Below are 18,248 nucleotides of genomic sequence, written 5' to 3'. Positions count from 1 at the left end.
AAGTTAGTGTCAATCCGTCAAGGTTATGTGAGAATATTATACGAAGTGTTTTTCTTGTAGAAATAAGGACAGAAAGGTTACGTAAGCGTTTGGAATTGGTTTCGATACCTGGATTTATAATGAAAACATTTTAATTCAATTTTCCACTTCTTATCTCTCAATATATATTGCTGTCTGAAAGCCGATTTTATCACAGTGGCATGGGAAGCTGATTGTATTTACCGTATATCTCGATTCAACGATTAAACAATAAAATATATTGTTAGATAACAGATGTATATAATGAATTAGAATTTGTTTGATTAAAATTTTATAAGAGAAAATGAAACCAAGGGAGCAGTTATTATGTCGCTCTTATTCGCCGGTAATAATATAGCCCTTCAAGTGTGTTTGCATTATGGAGCGAGTTTTTATGACAACTATTGCTCAATAATCACATAAGCCTTAAAGTTTTGATACTAATTGTATTCGAATACAACTGTTTATTTGATTCTGAAATATACCGCAACCGGAAGTGATGTCCGGGAGATTCCAGAAAATGTGAAAGCGAAAGTAGAAGTTACGACTCTGAGCAGCTGTTGAGTAGATTACAGGGAAAAGGTTTGTATAAGAAATATCATCCATTTGTAATTATTTTGTGATTATAAGTGAACCTGACTGACAATGATTGTAGTCTACAGGTCCTCAAATTTGACTGGCGGGATCCTGACTGACAATTACTAGATAGCTAGGCTCGCGGGGTCCTGACGGGAAATTATTTTACCTCAACCGGACTTGAAATTTGACTGGCGGGATCCTGAATGACAATTATTTCTCCTTTGCAGGATTTGAAATTGGACGGGCGAGAGACGTTATATGTTATCTTTGACCAGGCACTATATATACATGTATGTTACATGGATTTGGCACACATTCACCACCCACGGTCCGTCGATCTATATGATCACTTGTATATATATCATATGCATTTCGTACACATATATTGACCGTTGGCTGGCGATACGTGTGCTAAGCCCTAGACCTGTGCAGCCTAGCTAATGCCTGCTGTGATTTACCACATGAACCACAGGGGCATGTCTAGTTTTATATTAAAAAATAGTCAGAAATACCTACATGTATATATATATACATGTATATATATATATACAGGTATTTCTAACTGTTTTTTTTTAAATATAAAACTAGACATGCCCCTGTGCATGAACTGGACATTCTATAAATGAATTGCTATAAGGCACTTATTACATGTATACTGTCAAGAATTATATGATTAATTGTTTATAGTACAAAAATTCACTCATATCTATATACAGAGTGTATCATATTCCGAGTTTCCTCCGACCCTGAGACCATGTCTGGTGTAGAACACGGTGTCAGGACCAGAGAAAACTCGGGCTAATTTCGTCATTCTTGATTTCTATGGATGGACAATTTTCTGTCAGTCCACAGGGATATGCCTAGTCTGACAGGATTAACATCTGATATATGCCTACACCTTAATTTTATTTTTACAATATAAAACTAGACATATCCCTGTGGTAAGTCTGCAGAGATGCACCAAACCATTTATTTGAATGAAATCCTTTGTAGACCACTTTGATTTATTCTGAAGTTCCTGTTCATAATTAAGTCGGAGTAATAATAATTTTACCATTTTATCTATTTCATATCAAAGTGTTTCTGTTCCCAATGTAGCATTTATTTTTTACTTCAGAATGCTAGGATAGTAGGAAAATAAGTCCTTGGAATTATTACCGTGCCATCAATGTAACCACTAGATATATTATTTAGCATATATATAAATATCCTCATCTACAGCTGAAAACGAAAATGAATGGGAAAGGAAAGTGAGAAATATTGAGATCATAGATAAATAGTGGATGTCGTAGGCTTTCATCCACCTCCAAAACCAGGCACGTCCTTATAAATGACCCTGGTTGTTAATACAAAATATACCAAACCAAACCTACATATTTCAAGTGTTTACATCCAAGATGGCCGCCTGTCGGTCATTTTGTTTTTCAAATGACTTTCAAAGTTGCAAAAGGGGCCGCGGTGGCCGAGTGGTTAAGGTGTCCCGACACTTTATCACTAGCTCTCCACCTTTGGGTTGCGAGTTCGAAACCTACGTGTGACAGTTGCCAGGTACTGGCCGTCGGTTTTTCTCAGGGTACTCCGGCTTTCCTCCACCTCCAAAACCTGGCACGTCCTTAAATGACCCTGGCTGTTAATAGGACGTTAATCAAAAACAAACAAACAAACAAACAAATCATAATTGCAAAGGTATACCTAGGAACTGAAGTTAATCAATACAATTTTGTATATCATTAAGTTTTGAGAAACATCATTTCGATGCATTACAAGAAATAATGATAACAAACTTCGGTTGTCAAATTGCGTCTCCCAATCGGACTCAAAATTAAATGGGCGGAGCAAGTTCAGCAGAAACATTATGTTTGTGTTTAAGAGAGTTGTAAATTGCATGCTTTAGTATTGCATTTCCTATCCGTATGAAACTGAAAAATAATTTGGTAATGAATAGAGCTGTTTTATAAATGTTAGAAATAAAGTATCATATATTATTTTAGAGTTTACATACACAATTACTGCGCTTATGAATTCATCAATGCGCGTATGGTGATTAAATAAGGCCAGAACACAATGTCTTTTTTACAGTAAATACATGTACTTGACGTATAAGTTGTATATCGTCAATTAAAGACATATGTGGACTGTGTTTTGACTGGTCAACTTTCAACTTTATTTATTCCTTTGGTTAAATTGGTTAATTTTGCTTAACGTCCTATTAACAGCCAAGGTCTTTAAAGGACGTGCCAGGTTTTTGAGGTAGAAGAAAGCCCCAGTACTCGGAGAAAAACCACGGGCGTACGGTCAGTACCCTGGTAAATGCCCCACGTAGGTTTCGAACTCGCGACCCAGAGGTAGAGGGCTAGTCATGATATAGTGTCGGGACACCTTAACCACTCGGCCCCTTGATTATTCAATTTTCTTTACAACGTCATGATGTACAGGGAAAACAGACAACATTCAATAAGTAACTAAACAGAACTGCCAGACCTGTACAGATTACGTAAGGTTTTTGATATTGGTAGTATTCATTACGAATGCTAATTTAATCAACAGAGTATTTCCCTCACTATGACAGGTCGACCGAATACCTTTATTTTCGTGGTCAAAACCGTTAGCTCTCTTAGTGTACATGTAAGGTATATGGGTAAATAACACTGTACATTTAGTAGATAATTCACGAGTAAATCTACAGCCGTTTTATGGGTTTTTAAAACCAAGTCAGTAACTAAATCACACATACTATCAATAACAGCGTACCTTAATATTTCTGCTCACAGATATAAGCGTAGGCATTCGCAATTGAGGAAAACTATCTACTTTTGATTGATACAGACAATCCGAAAAGTGGCACAGGTATAACCAGAGTTCAAACTATCACTTTTTATTTATTTTTTTTAGTTTGTAATTGTTGTTGTTTGTTTGTAATTCATTTTATGACGTCAAAGACATACAAATTAAACTTAGGGATTTAAAGAGGGAAATGTGACCAAACTTGTTAAAATCTTTCATCTATATGAATAAAAGGATTTGGTCCATATTCGGTCTGAAGCATCCTTGGGTGAAAGAGAACCAATTTTGTGTAAACGGTGGGTCTGCCCCCCTAGGGACCTGAGGGATAATGCCATATATGTCAAAAATACCCCCAACTTTTTGTTTGCTTTTCATAAATCCTCCTTCTGTAGAGATGTATAGTGTTTCTTCCACATTCGATGCCATATCCAAGTGCTTCAAGCACAAAAGGAATATTTCGTGGTATCTTCCCACTTGACGCCAACTGTACCTGTGTTTTTCAGCACATCCGGGTTCAAGGAAAATGCGTGTAACAAATACAATCTGTAGACTTGTCGGACATACAATCTGTAGACTTGGCGTACATACAATTTGTAGACTTGTCGGACATACAATCTGTAGACTTGTCGGACATCCAATCTGTAGACTTGTCGGACATCCAATCTGTAGACTTGTGGGACATACAATCTGTAGACTTGTCGGACATACAATCTGTAGACTTGTCGGACATACAATATGTAGACTTGTCGGACATACAATCTGTAGACTTGTGGGACATACAATCTGTAGGCTTGTCGGACATACAATCTGTAGACTTGTCGGACATACAATCTGTAGACTTGTCGGACATACAATCTGTAGGCTTGTCGGACATACAATATGTAGACTTGTCGGACATACAATCTGTAGACTTGTCGGACATACAATCTGTAGACTTGTCGGACATACAATCTGTAGACTTGTCGGACATACAATCTGTAGACTTGTCGGACATACAATCTATAGGCTTGTCGGACATACAATCTGTAGACTTGTCGGACATACAATCTGTAGACTTGTCGGACATAAATCTGTAGACTTGTCGGACATAAAATCTGTAGACTTGTCGGACATACAATCTGTAGACTTGTCGGACATACAATCTGTAGACTTGTCGGACATACAATCTGTAGACTTGTCGGACATAAATCTGTAGACTTGTCGGACATACAATCTGTAGACTTGTCGGACATACAATCTGTAGACTTGTCGGACATACAATCTGTAGACCTGTCGGACATACAATATGTAGACTTGTCGGACATACAATATGTAGACTTGTCGGACATACAATCTGTAGACTTGTCGGACATACAATATGTAGACTTGTCGGACATACAATATGTAGACTTGTCTGACATACAATCTGTAGACCTGTCGGACATACAATATGTAGACTTGTCGGACATACAATATGTAGACTTGTGGGACATACAAGTTGTAGACTTGTCGGACATACACTATTTAGAGTTGTCGGACATACAATCTGTAGACTTATCTGTAGACTTGTCGGACATACAATCTGTAGGCTTGTCGGACATACAATCTGTAGACTTGTCGGACATACAATCTGTAGACTTGTCGGACATACAATCTTTAGACTTGTCAGACATACAATCTGTAGACTTGTCGGACATACAATCTGTAGACTTGTCGGACATAAATCTGTAGACTTGTCGGACATCCAATCTGTAGGCTTGTCGGACATACAATCTGTAGACTTATGGGACATCCAATCTGTAGACTTGTCGGACATCCAATCTGTAGACTTGTGGGACATACAATCTGTAGACCTGTCGGACATCCAATCTGTAGACTTGTCGGACATACAATCTGTAGACTAGTCGGACATACAATCTGTAGACTTGTCGGACATACAATATGTAGACTTGTCGGACATACAAACTGTAGACTTGTCGGACATACAAACTGTAGACTTGTCGGACATACAATCTATAGACTTGTCGGACATACAATCTGTAGACTTGTCGGACATCCAATCTGTAGACTTGTCGGACATAAAATCTGTAGACTTATGGGACATCCAATCTGTAGACTTGTCGGACATCCAATCTGTAGACTTGTGGGACATACAATCTGTAGACTTGTCGGACATACAATCTGTAGACTTGTCGGACATACAATCTGTAGACTTGTCGGACATACAATCTGTAGACTTGTCGGACATACAATCTGTAGACTTGTCGGACATACAATCTGTAGACTTGTCGGACATACAATCTGTAGACTTGTCGGACATACAATCTGTAGACTTGTCGGACATACAATCTGTAGACTTGTCGGACATACAATCTGTAGACTTGTCGGACATACAATCTGTAGACTTGTCGGACATACAATCTGTAGACTTATGGGACATACAATCTGTAGACTTGTCGGACATACAATCTGTAGACTTGTCGGACATACAATCTGTAGACTTGTCGGACATACAATCTGTAGACTTGTCGGACATACAATCTGTAGACTTGTCGGACATACAATCTGTAGACTTGTCGGACATACAATCTGTAGACTTGTCGGACATACAATCTGTAGACTTGTCGGACATACAATCTGTAGACTTGTCGGACATACAATCTGTAGACTTGTCGGACATACAATCTGTAGACTTGTCTGACATACAATCTGTAGACTTGTCGGACATACAATCTGTAGACTTGTCGGACATACAATCTGTAGACTTGTCGGACATACAATCTGTAGACTTGTCGGACATACAATCTGTAGACTTGTCGGACATACAATCTGTAGACTTGTCGGACATACAATATGTAGACTTGTCGGACATACAATCTGTAGACTTGTCGGACATACAATCTGTAGACTTGTCGGACATACAATCTGTAGACTTGTCGGACATACAATCTGTAGACTTGTCGGACATACAATCTGTAGACTTGTCGGACATACAATCTGTAGACTTGTCGGACATACAATCTGTAGACTTGTCGGACATACAATCTGTAGACTTGTCGGACATACAATCTGTAGACTTGTCGGACATACAATCTGTAGACTTGTCGGACATACAATCTGTAGACTTGTCGGACATACAATCTGTAGACTTGTCGGACATACAATCTGTAGACTTGTCGGACATACAATCTGTAGACTTGTCGGACATACAATCTGTAGACTTGTCGGACATACAATCTGTAGACTTGTCGGACATACAATCTGTAGACTTGTCGGACATACAATCTGTAGACTTGTCGGACATACAATCTGTAGACTTGTCGGACATACAATCTGTAGACTTGTCGGACATACAATCTGTAGACTTGTCGGACATACAATCTGTAGACTTGTCGGACATACAATCTGTAGACTTGTCGGACATACAATCTGTAGACTTGTCGGACATACAATCTGTAGACTTGTCGGACATACAATCTGTAGACTTGTCGGACATACAATCTGTAGACTTGTCGGACATACAATCTGTAGACTTGTCGGACATACAATCTGTAGGATTGTCGGACATACAATATGTAGACTTGTCGGACATACAATCTGTAGACTTGTCGGACATACAATCTGTAGACTTGTCGGACATACAATCTGTAGACTTGTCGGACATACAATCTGTAGACTTGTCGGACATACAATCTGTAGACTTGTCGGACATACAATCTGTAGACTTGTCGGACATACAATCTGTAGACTTGTCGGACATACAATCTGTAGACTTGTCGGACATACAATCTGTAGACTTGTCGGACATACAATCTGTAGACTTGTCGGACATACAATCTGTAGACTTGTCGGACATACAATCTGTAGACTTGTCGGACATACAATCTGTAGGCTTGTCGGACATACAATCAGTAGACTTGTCGGACATACAATCTGTAGACTTGTCGGACATACATGCTGTAGACTTGTCGGACATACAATATGTAGACTTGTCGGACATACAATCTGTGTACTTGTCGGACATACAATCTGTAGACTTGTCGGACATACAATATGTAGACTTGTCGGACATACAATCTGTAGACTTGTCGGACATACAATCTGTAGACTTGTCGGACATACAATATGTAGACTTGTCGGACATACAATCTGTAGACTTGTCGGACATACAATCTGTAGACTTGTCGGACATACAATCTGTAGACTTGTCGGACATACAATCTGTAGACTTGTCGGACATACAATCTGTAGACTTGTCGGACATACAATCTGTAGACTTGTGGGACATACAATATGTAGACTTGTGGGACATACAATCCGTAGACTTGTCGGACATACAATCTGTAGGCTTGTCTGACATACAATATGTAGACTTGTCGGACATCCAATCTGTAGACTTGTCGGACGTCCAATCTGTAGACTTGTCGGACATACAATCTGTAGACTTGTCGGACATACAATCTATAGGCTTGTCGGACATACAATCTGTAGGCTTGTCGGACATACAATCTGTAGACTTGTCGGACATACAATCTGTAGACTTGTCGGACATCCAATCTGTAGACTTGTCGGACATACAATTTGCAGACTTGTCGGACATACCATCTGTAGACTTGTCTGACATCCAATATGTAGATTTGTCGGACATACAATCTGTAGACTTGTCGGACATACAATCATTAGACTTGTGGGACATACAATCTGTAGACTTGTCGGACATAAAATCTGTAGACTTGTCGGACATACAATCTATAGACTTGTCGGACATATAATCTGTAGACTTGTCGGACATACAATCTGTAGACTTGTCGGACATACAATCATTAGACTTGTCGGACATACAATCTGTAGACTTGTCGGACATACAATCTGTAGACTTGTCGGACATACAATCTGTAGACTTGTCGGACATACAATCTGTAGACCTGTCGGACATCTATACGCAACATTTCTGCATGTAGTTTTTCTCCTCGATCCACAAACTCATCCAAAACACTTCCAAATAAAAGTCCATGGATGTGTAGCACTTGTGATTGATAAACATAATATAATTAAAACGAACCACTATATATCATGGCACATCTCGGCTTCTTATGTAAAATTGATCAGATCTGAGTTAATTAATTAGTATAGTCTACTTTAAAGATTTAATAATGTTATGTAAGTTTACATAATTAATTAGTACAACAAACTTTAAAGATTTGATAATGTTATGTAACTATACATATGTACATCTTCGCTAGCCAAGGCTTCTGATTACGTTACACTCCACGAACCCTTGGCGGATATAGTCGTGTTCAAACCGTCGCGCCCTGGAATCCCAGGGCACCCAATCAAATCGCGTTTTACATTCTGGCTTGGTTTCGCAGTAAACAAAAAATGCGGCACCCAGTACAGAGCTACATTGTCGACTATGTCATGGCAATTTACCTAAATACAAAAATCACAATCTTTGGGGGAACATTCGCAGTGTTTGATCAATTCATATAAGTCACTGATCACATATCTCATCGAAATGACACCAAACCTCGATGTGTGTTTGTAAACATCACCGATGAAGTAAATCGGTAACGCTTGTTTTGATTGGTCGAAAATTTCATGCGTGAAGGGTGGTAATTTCGAATCACCGCTAGAGGGCCAGAACTGACGCCTATATCTGTCAAGGGTTCGTGGAGTGTAACGTAATCAGAAGCCTTGGCTAGCGAAGATGACATATGTACTACATAAAGTGAAAATGCCACATATATAAGGAAAAACTTGATATAAAGTTTTTTTTTTCCACAGATTTGTCCATTCTCTATAGGTATTGTTACGTCACTGCTATATTGCTGTGACCGCCATTTTATTGTATTGTATATATGTTATATGTACTGACGAGATGTAAAGCTTAAAGTCAATAAAACGAATTGATTTGAGTTGATCATGACTACATTAATCTTGATCTAGACATCAAAAAGTGAGTCATCGTCGCCGCGACACAGTCATGTGTTCTTACGCTATGGATTTCGTAGTTGCTTCACTGATTTTAAAATGTATAATTTTAGCTGATCATTCAGAGTACACATTAGTGTCAGTGTACCCCGAACTCCTCGTACCATACTAACATTCATGATGAAAATAACATAATCCTGATTTTTTTTTGCCTTTTCAGTCGTCAACATGGGAAGCTATTTTTCTACTGACAAAAGTTCCACTAAAAACCTCCTTACAGATGCAGACACTGCAGTGGAAAACGTGACGAAAGGACAGGTACAAATGTTTCAATAAAGAAGAATAATATGATGTTATGTAAAATGTCAAGAAATCAAGCGTTATTGTTATCAATGAAATGATTAATTCAATGGTAAGGATGACCCCGGAAGTAAATAATGATTTATCTAAAGAAAATAGAAACGTTTATATATCTTAACACTATTGTCTTCATAACACCTTAATTTGGACAACTCATCTAAGTTGATTACTATACCACATTTGTAATACTATGAACTCAAGTCTTAGTGACGACAGCATTGTGGTACATAAGTATTTGAAAAAAAAAGCTGAAATGATTTCTAAACATTCTAGGTCACCCGAGACAATATCTCAAGTGATTCGAAATCACCTTTTTGTGGTAGTCATCTCTCGTGACTTATATGAAACTCTGAAACAGTTTTAATAAAATTGGGCAAAAATCTTCCATGGACAATGGTCAAACAAAATTATGCATTTTATTGTCCCCCGCGCCCAGGCGCCTGGGGTTGGAGGAACAATGTTGTTGTGTCCTGCAAAATTTACAAGAGGTTGAAATAGAAGCCAATTTTATTTAACTACGATTAAATAGATAGAGACAGTCGACGGACGAGCATATGTAAACTAACCCACAGGAAGAAAAAAGCCGCGATACTGTACAACCAAAGAACATTGACGGGAAAAGACAGGTTGTGTTCAAGGCACCAAGAAATGATAAAGGATACGTTCAAGCTGAAAAGCGTTACGTATTACTGTCAAATGATTAAAAGCGATAATGTTTCGACTGTTTCGAATTCTTGTTGGCCCAGAGGGAAGAGAAGAGATTGTCTTACTTGGGTAGGAACTCACGTGGCCGGGCAGGTAACCTTATACTTTTTTAGTTCATGGAAGCGATAACGTTAGTCCTAATTTCCTTATCCCATTTTTTTTTATTTCAGGATGATCTTTATAAAAAGTTTCAAGATTTGATGCAAAAAGAGATGCAAAAGCAACAGACTGATGTGGCTGCTCTTAAGGAGGCACAATATGCCCTGAAGAAACATCTGAGTAAACCTGCGGGAGATACTTATGCAGGAAAAGCTTATAGGCCTAGTCAACAATGTGGCCTTAAAGAGCAAGACGGTGACTGTGAGTGCGTCAAGAAAAATAAGAAGTTAACGGAAGATATCACAAGCAAAGAAAAATATATTAAAGACTTAGAATCAGAACACAAAACATACATTAAAAAGTTAGAATTGGAAAACGAGAGACGCATTAGAGACTTAGAAACGGAAAACAGAAGACATATTAGTGAATTGGAAACGGAAAACGGAAGACGTATTGGAGACTTAGAAACGGAAAACAGAAGACGTATTAGTGAATTGGAAACGGAAAACGGAAGACGTATTGGAGAATTGGAAACGGAAAACAGAAGACGCATTAAAGAATTAGAAACGACAAGAAGTTGTGTTGCTAAATTAGAATCAGCAAGGAATGAACAAGACACGCAAAATCAAAAATTGCGGTCAGAAAAGAGAACATTAGAGAAAGATAAAAATCAATACAAGTCTGAAAATATGCAACTTCACCAGGAAATGACTCGAAAGACTCGCCAGATTCAACAACTGGAGGACGAGGTCGCATCATTGAAACACCAACTGCACATGGTGAAGCAAAAGAAAGGTAAAAAGATAGTTTAATCTACAAGACATTGATCTAGGCCATAATAGAATACAAAAAACTCTTCGACCAAACATTAGAATGATTGAAATTTAATTGGCCAGTGTATTATCGGAATATATCGGGATTTTAATTCTCATCAATTATACTCGAATGCTTTAAAAGATATCTGACACTGTAGGTTTTGCTTTCAACCTCCAAATATTTTTGCCTTCTTTCTATGATAAATTTGATAAATTACTACTGGTATTCTGATAACCATTAACTTATTGTAATGTATAAGTATAACATTTGAATATAGGTGACATGGAAAGGATATCTATCAATTCGCAAGTGTTTTCGAATTTTTAAAATTTACCCAGTAAACCACACAGACCAATTTTGTGTGTGTGTGTGTGTGTGTGTGGTTTTTTTTTAAATAAAAATGTCGGGTAATGCAGTTCCAATGCATTTATAGTACCTGGCCCTAAGTATCACGTGATCATAATGTCGGCGTCCATCTTTCGACTTTTTTCATTAAAGCAATTTTTTCACTTTTTTTTCTGGCCTTAGAGCTGACTAGCTGACCAGAGCGGAAGGCTACCTAGCTTTGATATACAAGGTCATTAAAATGGCGTTTGATTGTCAGTGTTTGACACTCAGCAGTGAAATGGATCCAATGGGTACAACAACTAGTCAATGCCGGTGTCATATTAATGTACTTGGAGATTTCAATGTCAAAGGAAAGGTCCTTAAACGCTTTTATTATGTAGGCTACAGGACTTTAAACAGTTACAACCATCCTTTATAAATTACTGTTGTATGGTTGACACCTTTGTTTAAATTTAAAGTTGCGTAAAAAGTTTGATATTTTTCTGATGTTTTTTTTTTTTTTTGGTCCTATTTAGCCCTCGTTTTGACGAATTATAATCTTGGTTCCGTCTGAATGTCGTATCCTCATTGTTTCTACATGTATATTGTCTATTTCCAGTATCTGTGTCTTTGTATTGCGGAAGCCAGGCCACCCTGACGGAAGCCTCAGATGAGTTGAAAAGGATGTTAGGTTTTCACTGGGAAGCCCTTGGGATAGAAGCCACAGTGGACCAATGTCTCGATCCTCGGACACATCCTGCCAGCACTCCACTCATTGTACTGTGTATTAACGCCTCCCGTCTTGGTACTGACGTCAGCAATGCTTTGCAGCATATCAACTGTAAGATCAAAGGGTCAAAGGGCATGACCCTTATTTTAGGGTTCAGTTTGGGTTTGGTTTGGGGCAGCAGGTACAATTTTTACGCTCTATGTTATAGGGGGTTCGTTAGCCTATCACTATAATCCCAATAGAATGTTGTACGGTTAAGTGTTGTATAGGTCAAAGTTGAGTCATGGAATCCAGAATGTAGATTCTTTTTATTGAATCAGATCTTTTCGTGGCTTTCAATTTTCGTGGTTTACTAAGAAAATTTGGTATGTGTTTTAATAGTATTAATTAAATCTATAAAATTATAGTACCACAGATAGAAAATTCATGCACATGCGTGTCAATTGATTAAATAATTTAATAGCTTCTCTACATATTATTTGGTGATGGCGTATACCCACGAAGATGATAAATCCACGAAAACTCGCGATTTTACAGTATTTAATATAAAGATATCATACTTAGTGATACATATATCTTATTTACTTTATATATGATTGGTTGTCAAGGACGCCACGCATGCGCAAAGTGATATTAAACTTATCTGTACATTAATGTTTCGCATATTTATAAGAGGTCACATGTGATTGGGCGATTTCTTTAGGAACACATCTGTATCCTGTGGTGTGATTGGTTCTTTATTTTTTTGCCATTAGGTGAGCCGTCTGTAGCCGTTGTCATCCTTCACCATAAGGAAATGCATGCCCTCCCGTCACAACCCAGCGATAAGCTCCTAGTGGGGGCTCAGTACCGACAGATTGGAGCAATAGTAGACATTGCTTTCCTAAAGGCCAAGGGCATGTACGCCTGCGATATGAACGAGAGAGCGCTGGACAAACTAACCAACTTTATTGGAAGTTTTGTTCGACAAGGTTGATGGTTTGACAATGCATTATAGGTTAAAAGTCAAAGTTGACGTTGCTTTCCTAAAGAATAGGGGCATCTATACTTGTGATATGAACGAAACCTACAAAATATCCTGCACATTTTGTTTCACAAGGTTGAACGTTTTGGTAATGCATTAATGTATGTATAGGTCAAAGTTCACATACAGTAAAGCCATGTGTTACCTCGGCAGGTAAACAAAGGTACCTGTAAGTGTCACTGTTAATAACCAGCGTATCATTTCGGAACATCAACTGGTTTATACAAATTTTGAAAACGAGACTCAACATGTTACTATTTGTCCATTCATATATATCCAGACCAAATATCAATTAATAATATTTATATAAAAAAGCTTACATTTTGAATGAAATAATAAGGAATCTGCCTGTTTCAATGAGGTTCATTCAAACGATCGTGATGAGAAAAATCCCGTTTAATACGCAAGATGACTTTTTAAGTACTTTTTGTACTCAGCAAGCGAAGCCCAGTTGTAAAGTGGATTAGTAAGAAACAGGTCTTATGAAAAATTATATCTAATGATTTTCCAGTGGATAAAATTACAGCATTCACAACATACAATGAATATAGACTCGAAATGAGTGTTCATTTCATGTGCGATTTTATTAAACGAGTCTTAGCAGTTTAATTTAATTAGCTCGACTGCCCGCAGGCCAAGAGAGTTTTTGTCCTGATGAGGCGTCCGTTGTCTCTCGTCCTTCCATCAACTTTTCATAATAATCGCTACTAGTCGTAAACACCTGAGCGTATTTTGACCAAATTTTGTGTGGCGCACCTTGGGGAAGGGGATTCAATTTCGTATAGACTGTTGGTACCCAGAAGCATGGGGTGCAGGGCTCATTAGGGGAACTATAGCAAATTCTTCAATAAAAGACCTGAGGGACAGGGCCCAATAAGGGGAATTATAGCAAATTATCTAAAATCCTTTTTTTTTTCTATAGGAATGAAATAATGTGGTCGATATTCGTTCTGAAGTTTCTTTGAGTGAAGTTGACCAATTTTGTATATATAGACATCGGGTATAGCCCCTGGGGGCCCGAGGGGGATGGCGCAATAAAGGGGAAATATAGCGAATGGAATGAAAGGATGTGGTCGATATTTTGTCTGATGCATCTTTGGGTTAAATGGAACCAATATTGTATAAACGGTTGGTCCAGGGGCCTGAGGGTTGGGGCCCAATATTGGAAATATAGAAAATTCTTTTAGATCTTCTTCTGTAGGAACGAAAGAATTTGATCTGAAGCATCCATGGGTAAAAGGGAACCAATTTTATTTAAATAGCGGGTCTGCCCCGTCACGTCATTGGCCATAGTATGACGTCACAATTGATTTCCGACTTGCACAGCCAATGGAAAAGGTCTATGGGAATATTAAAGTAGAAGCGTATGAAAACAACTGCTTATTGACAGACCGATTATATGATTACATTTGTAATTATTATAAAAGAGAGCAAGCTTTCCTAGAAACCCTGAGAAAAGAAAGCATGCATCATTTACAATTCACTTTGTGTTCATTCATATTTATATTTATGTTTTATTTACTTGACTGTAAATACAATTTGGAACACATACTTATACATGTATGTTGGTACCATACGATGCAGTATTTCTCCATTGTTTGTGATGAAATATATAAACTAATTGTAATATATATATACACGTATTGTATCGAGGGCTGATTGACAAGCTGTGATCCTCGTATCTATACACTTTTGCCAGCGGTGTTTAAAGGCCTCAATGCTAATTTTATAGAACTCTTGGTTCTCTTTTCTCTTTTCTTGGCTGTTCAGAAAATCATCAACTGCATGTTGGTGTTAGGGTTAGGGTGCCTGAAATAGCTATCAATTTTGGAAATAGATGAAAGTCTAGATCGGGTAAATAAGGCGGATGTTCAATCAATTCAAAGCCACAATCGTGAATGGCAGTCATGGTTTCATCCTAACCCTAACCCCAACCGATTTTGTCCATTTTGTAAAAGGCGCTTGTCGTGTTTACTTTAGAATGCATGGTACCACGTCAATATAAACTAACCAAATGAGAACAGTCCTTGAGTACATGGCCCTATATAGTCAGAGAATAGCAGGACTTAAAAAAACATCCTTGAGTACCTCCTTCAACTCACAACATTTTTTTTTTAGGTACAAAATACTTACATTGCCCAGACATTTATGCATAAAGATCACTGCCAGGGTTGGGAACCTGGAATAAGTGTCCGAACAAATATGTCCTGATGCAAGAGGGCTCTCATTCTACATACAATATCGTACAATGTACAATTCATTCATTCGTTCGTTCATCCATCCCTTCATTCATTCTTCGTCCACTCACAACTTATCAATCAGCCCTCGTTACTCTTCATCAATCATCTGTTAAACTATCACCACAGCTATGCGGTCGGTAAACCATGGACTAACTAAAGCAGGCGGAACGCTGACTATAGTCAGTGAGACGAAACCTAGCAAAAGGCGAAGTCATATAAGTGATAAAAAAGTGACTAACTGTAGCCGACAGAAACTTACTATAGTCAGTGAGACGAAACCTAGCAATAAACAGAGTCATGTAGGCGGTAAAACCAGCAACAAACTAAAGCCGACAGCACACGGAATAAAGTCGGTGAGACGAAACCTAGCAATAAACGGAGTCATGTAGGCGGTAAAACCAGCAACAACAAAAAGCCGACAGCATACGGAATAAAGTCGGTGAGACGAAACCTAGCAATAAGCGGAGTCATGTAGGCGGTAAAACCAGTAACAAACGAACGCCGACATAACACTTACTATAGTCAGTGAGACGAATCCTAGCCAAAGACGGCGTTAAACCAGTAACTAACCAAAGCCGACAGAACACTGAATATACAGTAGTGGGCGAGACGAAACCTTGCAATAGGTGGGGTCATACAAACCAGTCACTAACGAACGCCGACAAAACCCTGGCTTATGTCAGTGGGACCTAGCAATAGGCGAAGCCATGTAGGCGATAAACTAGTCACTTCCTTTAGCCAACGGAATACGGACTATAGTGGGGGAGATGAAACCTAGCAATAGGCGAGGTCATGTAGGGGGTAAAAACTAACTTTAGCCAACATAACACTGGCTATAGTCGGCATGACGAAGTCGAGTCATGTTGACGGTAAACAACTGTAAAGTGCAATTTCATAAGAATGACTCGGGAGAACAAAACGTTTGACATAACTATACGAAATGGCTGAGGTTTAATAGGGAAATGGACATGGAAGAAATTGGCAAAAAGAAGGAATTACTGAATGTTTATTTCATGTGTAATGATGTTGATTGTAAAAGCATTCACCGCCTGATATGAACTAATAAAATCATTGTATTTCGAAATTGATGATGTCTTCATTGGATTAAAACTGTTGTCATTTACACAGCTGACAACACGGAAGATGGCAACACGGATTATGTTCTAGAAAAAGGGTGACATCACGCGGACTGCCTGTTGTTAGATTTTTTTAGATACTGGCGTAACGTGAACTCTGACGTGTCGGACGAGAGTTGCTTACAATGGATGAGGTCACATAAAATACCAGGGCCCGGTTGTTCACAAGGTGATTAGGCTATAATCACAGTTTAACAACAATATTAAAATCTTGATAAAATAATTTCTAGTAAAACTTATCTGACAAAATTTTCTGAAACTATCACACCTACCAGTCTCTACATACTGGCTGATTTTGAAGAATATACACACATATGATTTAAAGTAATGGAGAAATGAGGTTTTCACTAATAAAGTCATTAAGCTAATCACCTTTTGAACAACTGGGCAGATGTTAGAAACATATCATTTCATATTCACATTAATAGAGTTTTACGTTATCAATCTAGTATAAACTTTTCGTTTTATGGCTAAATAACGTGAAATGTCATTTGCATTAACAATTGATATGTCAAAGAGATTTTTTTACTCTCTGTGATGGACTCTTTCTTCTAAGAAATCAATACGCAGCACTTCAGACCAATCAAAAGTGTCGTTATTTTTATGATTTGTGAGGATAACATTTTCCTGCCAATGAAAAAGCTCGTATCAAGCAGAATTAAAGTATAGATATTTACATTGAAGTTTGTATTTCCCTACACCATGTGATAAAACTTGGCGTATACAGTGTACGTGTTTTAAACTTGAATGGTCTTGGGTCACATAATCTGTGATATTTTTGGAACAAAATCCATATGTAGTGATGTCAGCTAAATAATAGGTAGTTGACGCATTTACTGTAGTGTGCTGTTGTGCTGTGCTGCAAACTAAATATCACCAAATCATCCACATGTTATATTCGACCACAAACGGGTCTCGTATTGCAGAAGTCATGAGGGAATAATGAAATTCCGACTGACAATTAGCTTGAACATTATTTGCAAAACATGTTTACATTTTCATAGCTTAAATTTTTTTTAATTATTTTTTTTCACTAATGGGAACGATTATTGTAATGATTGCCGCTGAGCAAAAACTCTTCCAAGCAATATGTCTGTTGACAATTACATAGATGTAAGCCCCAGTGAGAGAAAATTATATAATGCTAATCGTAAAACCGAGATTGATTGAATGATTAAAGCATATTAATGGCAGTTCCTATAATTGCAAAAGCAAACATGTGAGATGCAAAAAAGAAAAAGAAAAAAGGAAGGAATTAAATAATATGAATGTGTTGCTTATAAGAGTAAAATAAAGTATTTTACGTAAGAAACCCATCCAAAGACATCTTAAATGTGCCAAGTTTCAAAAAAGATCGGTAAAATTATCGATGATTGCTCTTTAACTAAGATATCCTGAACATTGTAAACAAAAATATTAGATTTATTTATGAACCTTCAGACTGATTGAATGATAGTAGAAAATTAGTTATAAGGGCAAAATAAATAAATATATATAAAAAAAAAAAAAAAAAAAAAACA

The 18,248-nt window shown here is 37.7% G+C and overlaps 1 protein-coding gene across 1 annotated transcript; it reads left to right on the top strand.

Annotated features, from left to right (window-relative positions):
• Window positions 1-527: 527 nt before the first annotated feature.
• Window positions 528-16,676, top strand: LOC117336180 (WEB family protein At4g27595, chloroplastic-like). The gene is made up of 5 exons (XM_033896578.1): window positions 528-600; window positions 9,512-9,609; window positions 10,527-11,250; window positions 12,218-12,439; window positions 13,084-16,676. Exons 2-5 carry the CDS (start codon window positions 9,520-9,522, stop codon window positions 13,302-13,304), a joined length of 1,257 nt encoding a protein of 418 aa, XP_033752469.1. The 5' UTR covers window positions 528-600; window positions 9,512-9,519; the 3' UTR covers window positions 13,305-16,676.
• The last annotated feature ends 1,572 nt before the right edge of the window (window positions 16,677-18,248 follow it).

Source organism: Pecten maximus, chromosome 10, assembly GCF_902652985.1.
Source record: "Pecten maximus chromosome 10, xPecMax1.1, whole genome shotgun sequence".
NCBI lineage: Eukaryota > Metazoa > Mollusca > Bivalvia > Pectinida > Pectinidae > Pecten > Pecten maximus.
The sequence above is the reverse complement of the archived record's forward strand: the minus strand, read 5'-3'. Positions and strand labels throughout refer to the sequence as shown.

Bases quoted from the DNA above. Each gene is read 5' to 3' on its own strand.
- LOC117336180 (XM_033896578.1), top strand. From the start codon at position 9,520: ATGGGAAGCTATTTTTCTACTGACAAAAGTTCCACTAAAAACCTCCTT. The intron at 9,610-10,526 runs GTACAAATGTTT...TTTTTATTTCAG, and splicing joins AAAACGTGACGAAAGGACAG to GATGATCTTTATAAAAAGTT. The intron at 12,440-13,083 runs GTAAGATCAAAG...TTTTGCCATTAG, and splicing joins TGCTTTGCAGCATATCAACT to GTGAGCCGTCTGTAGCCGTT.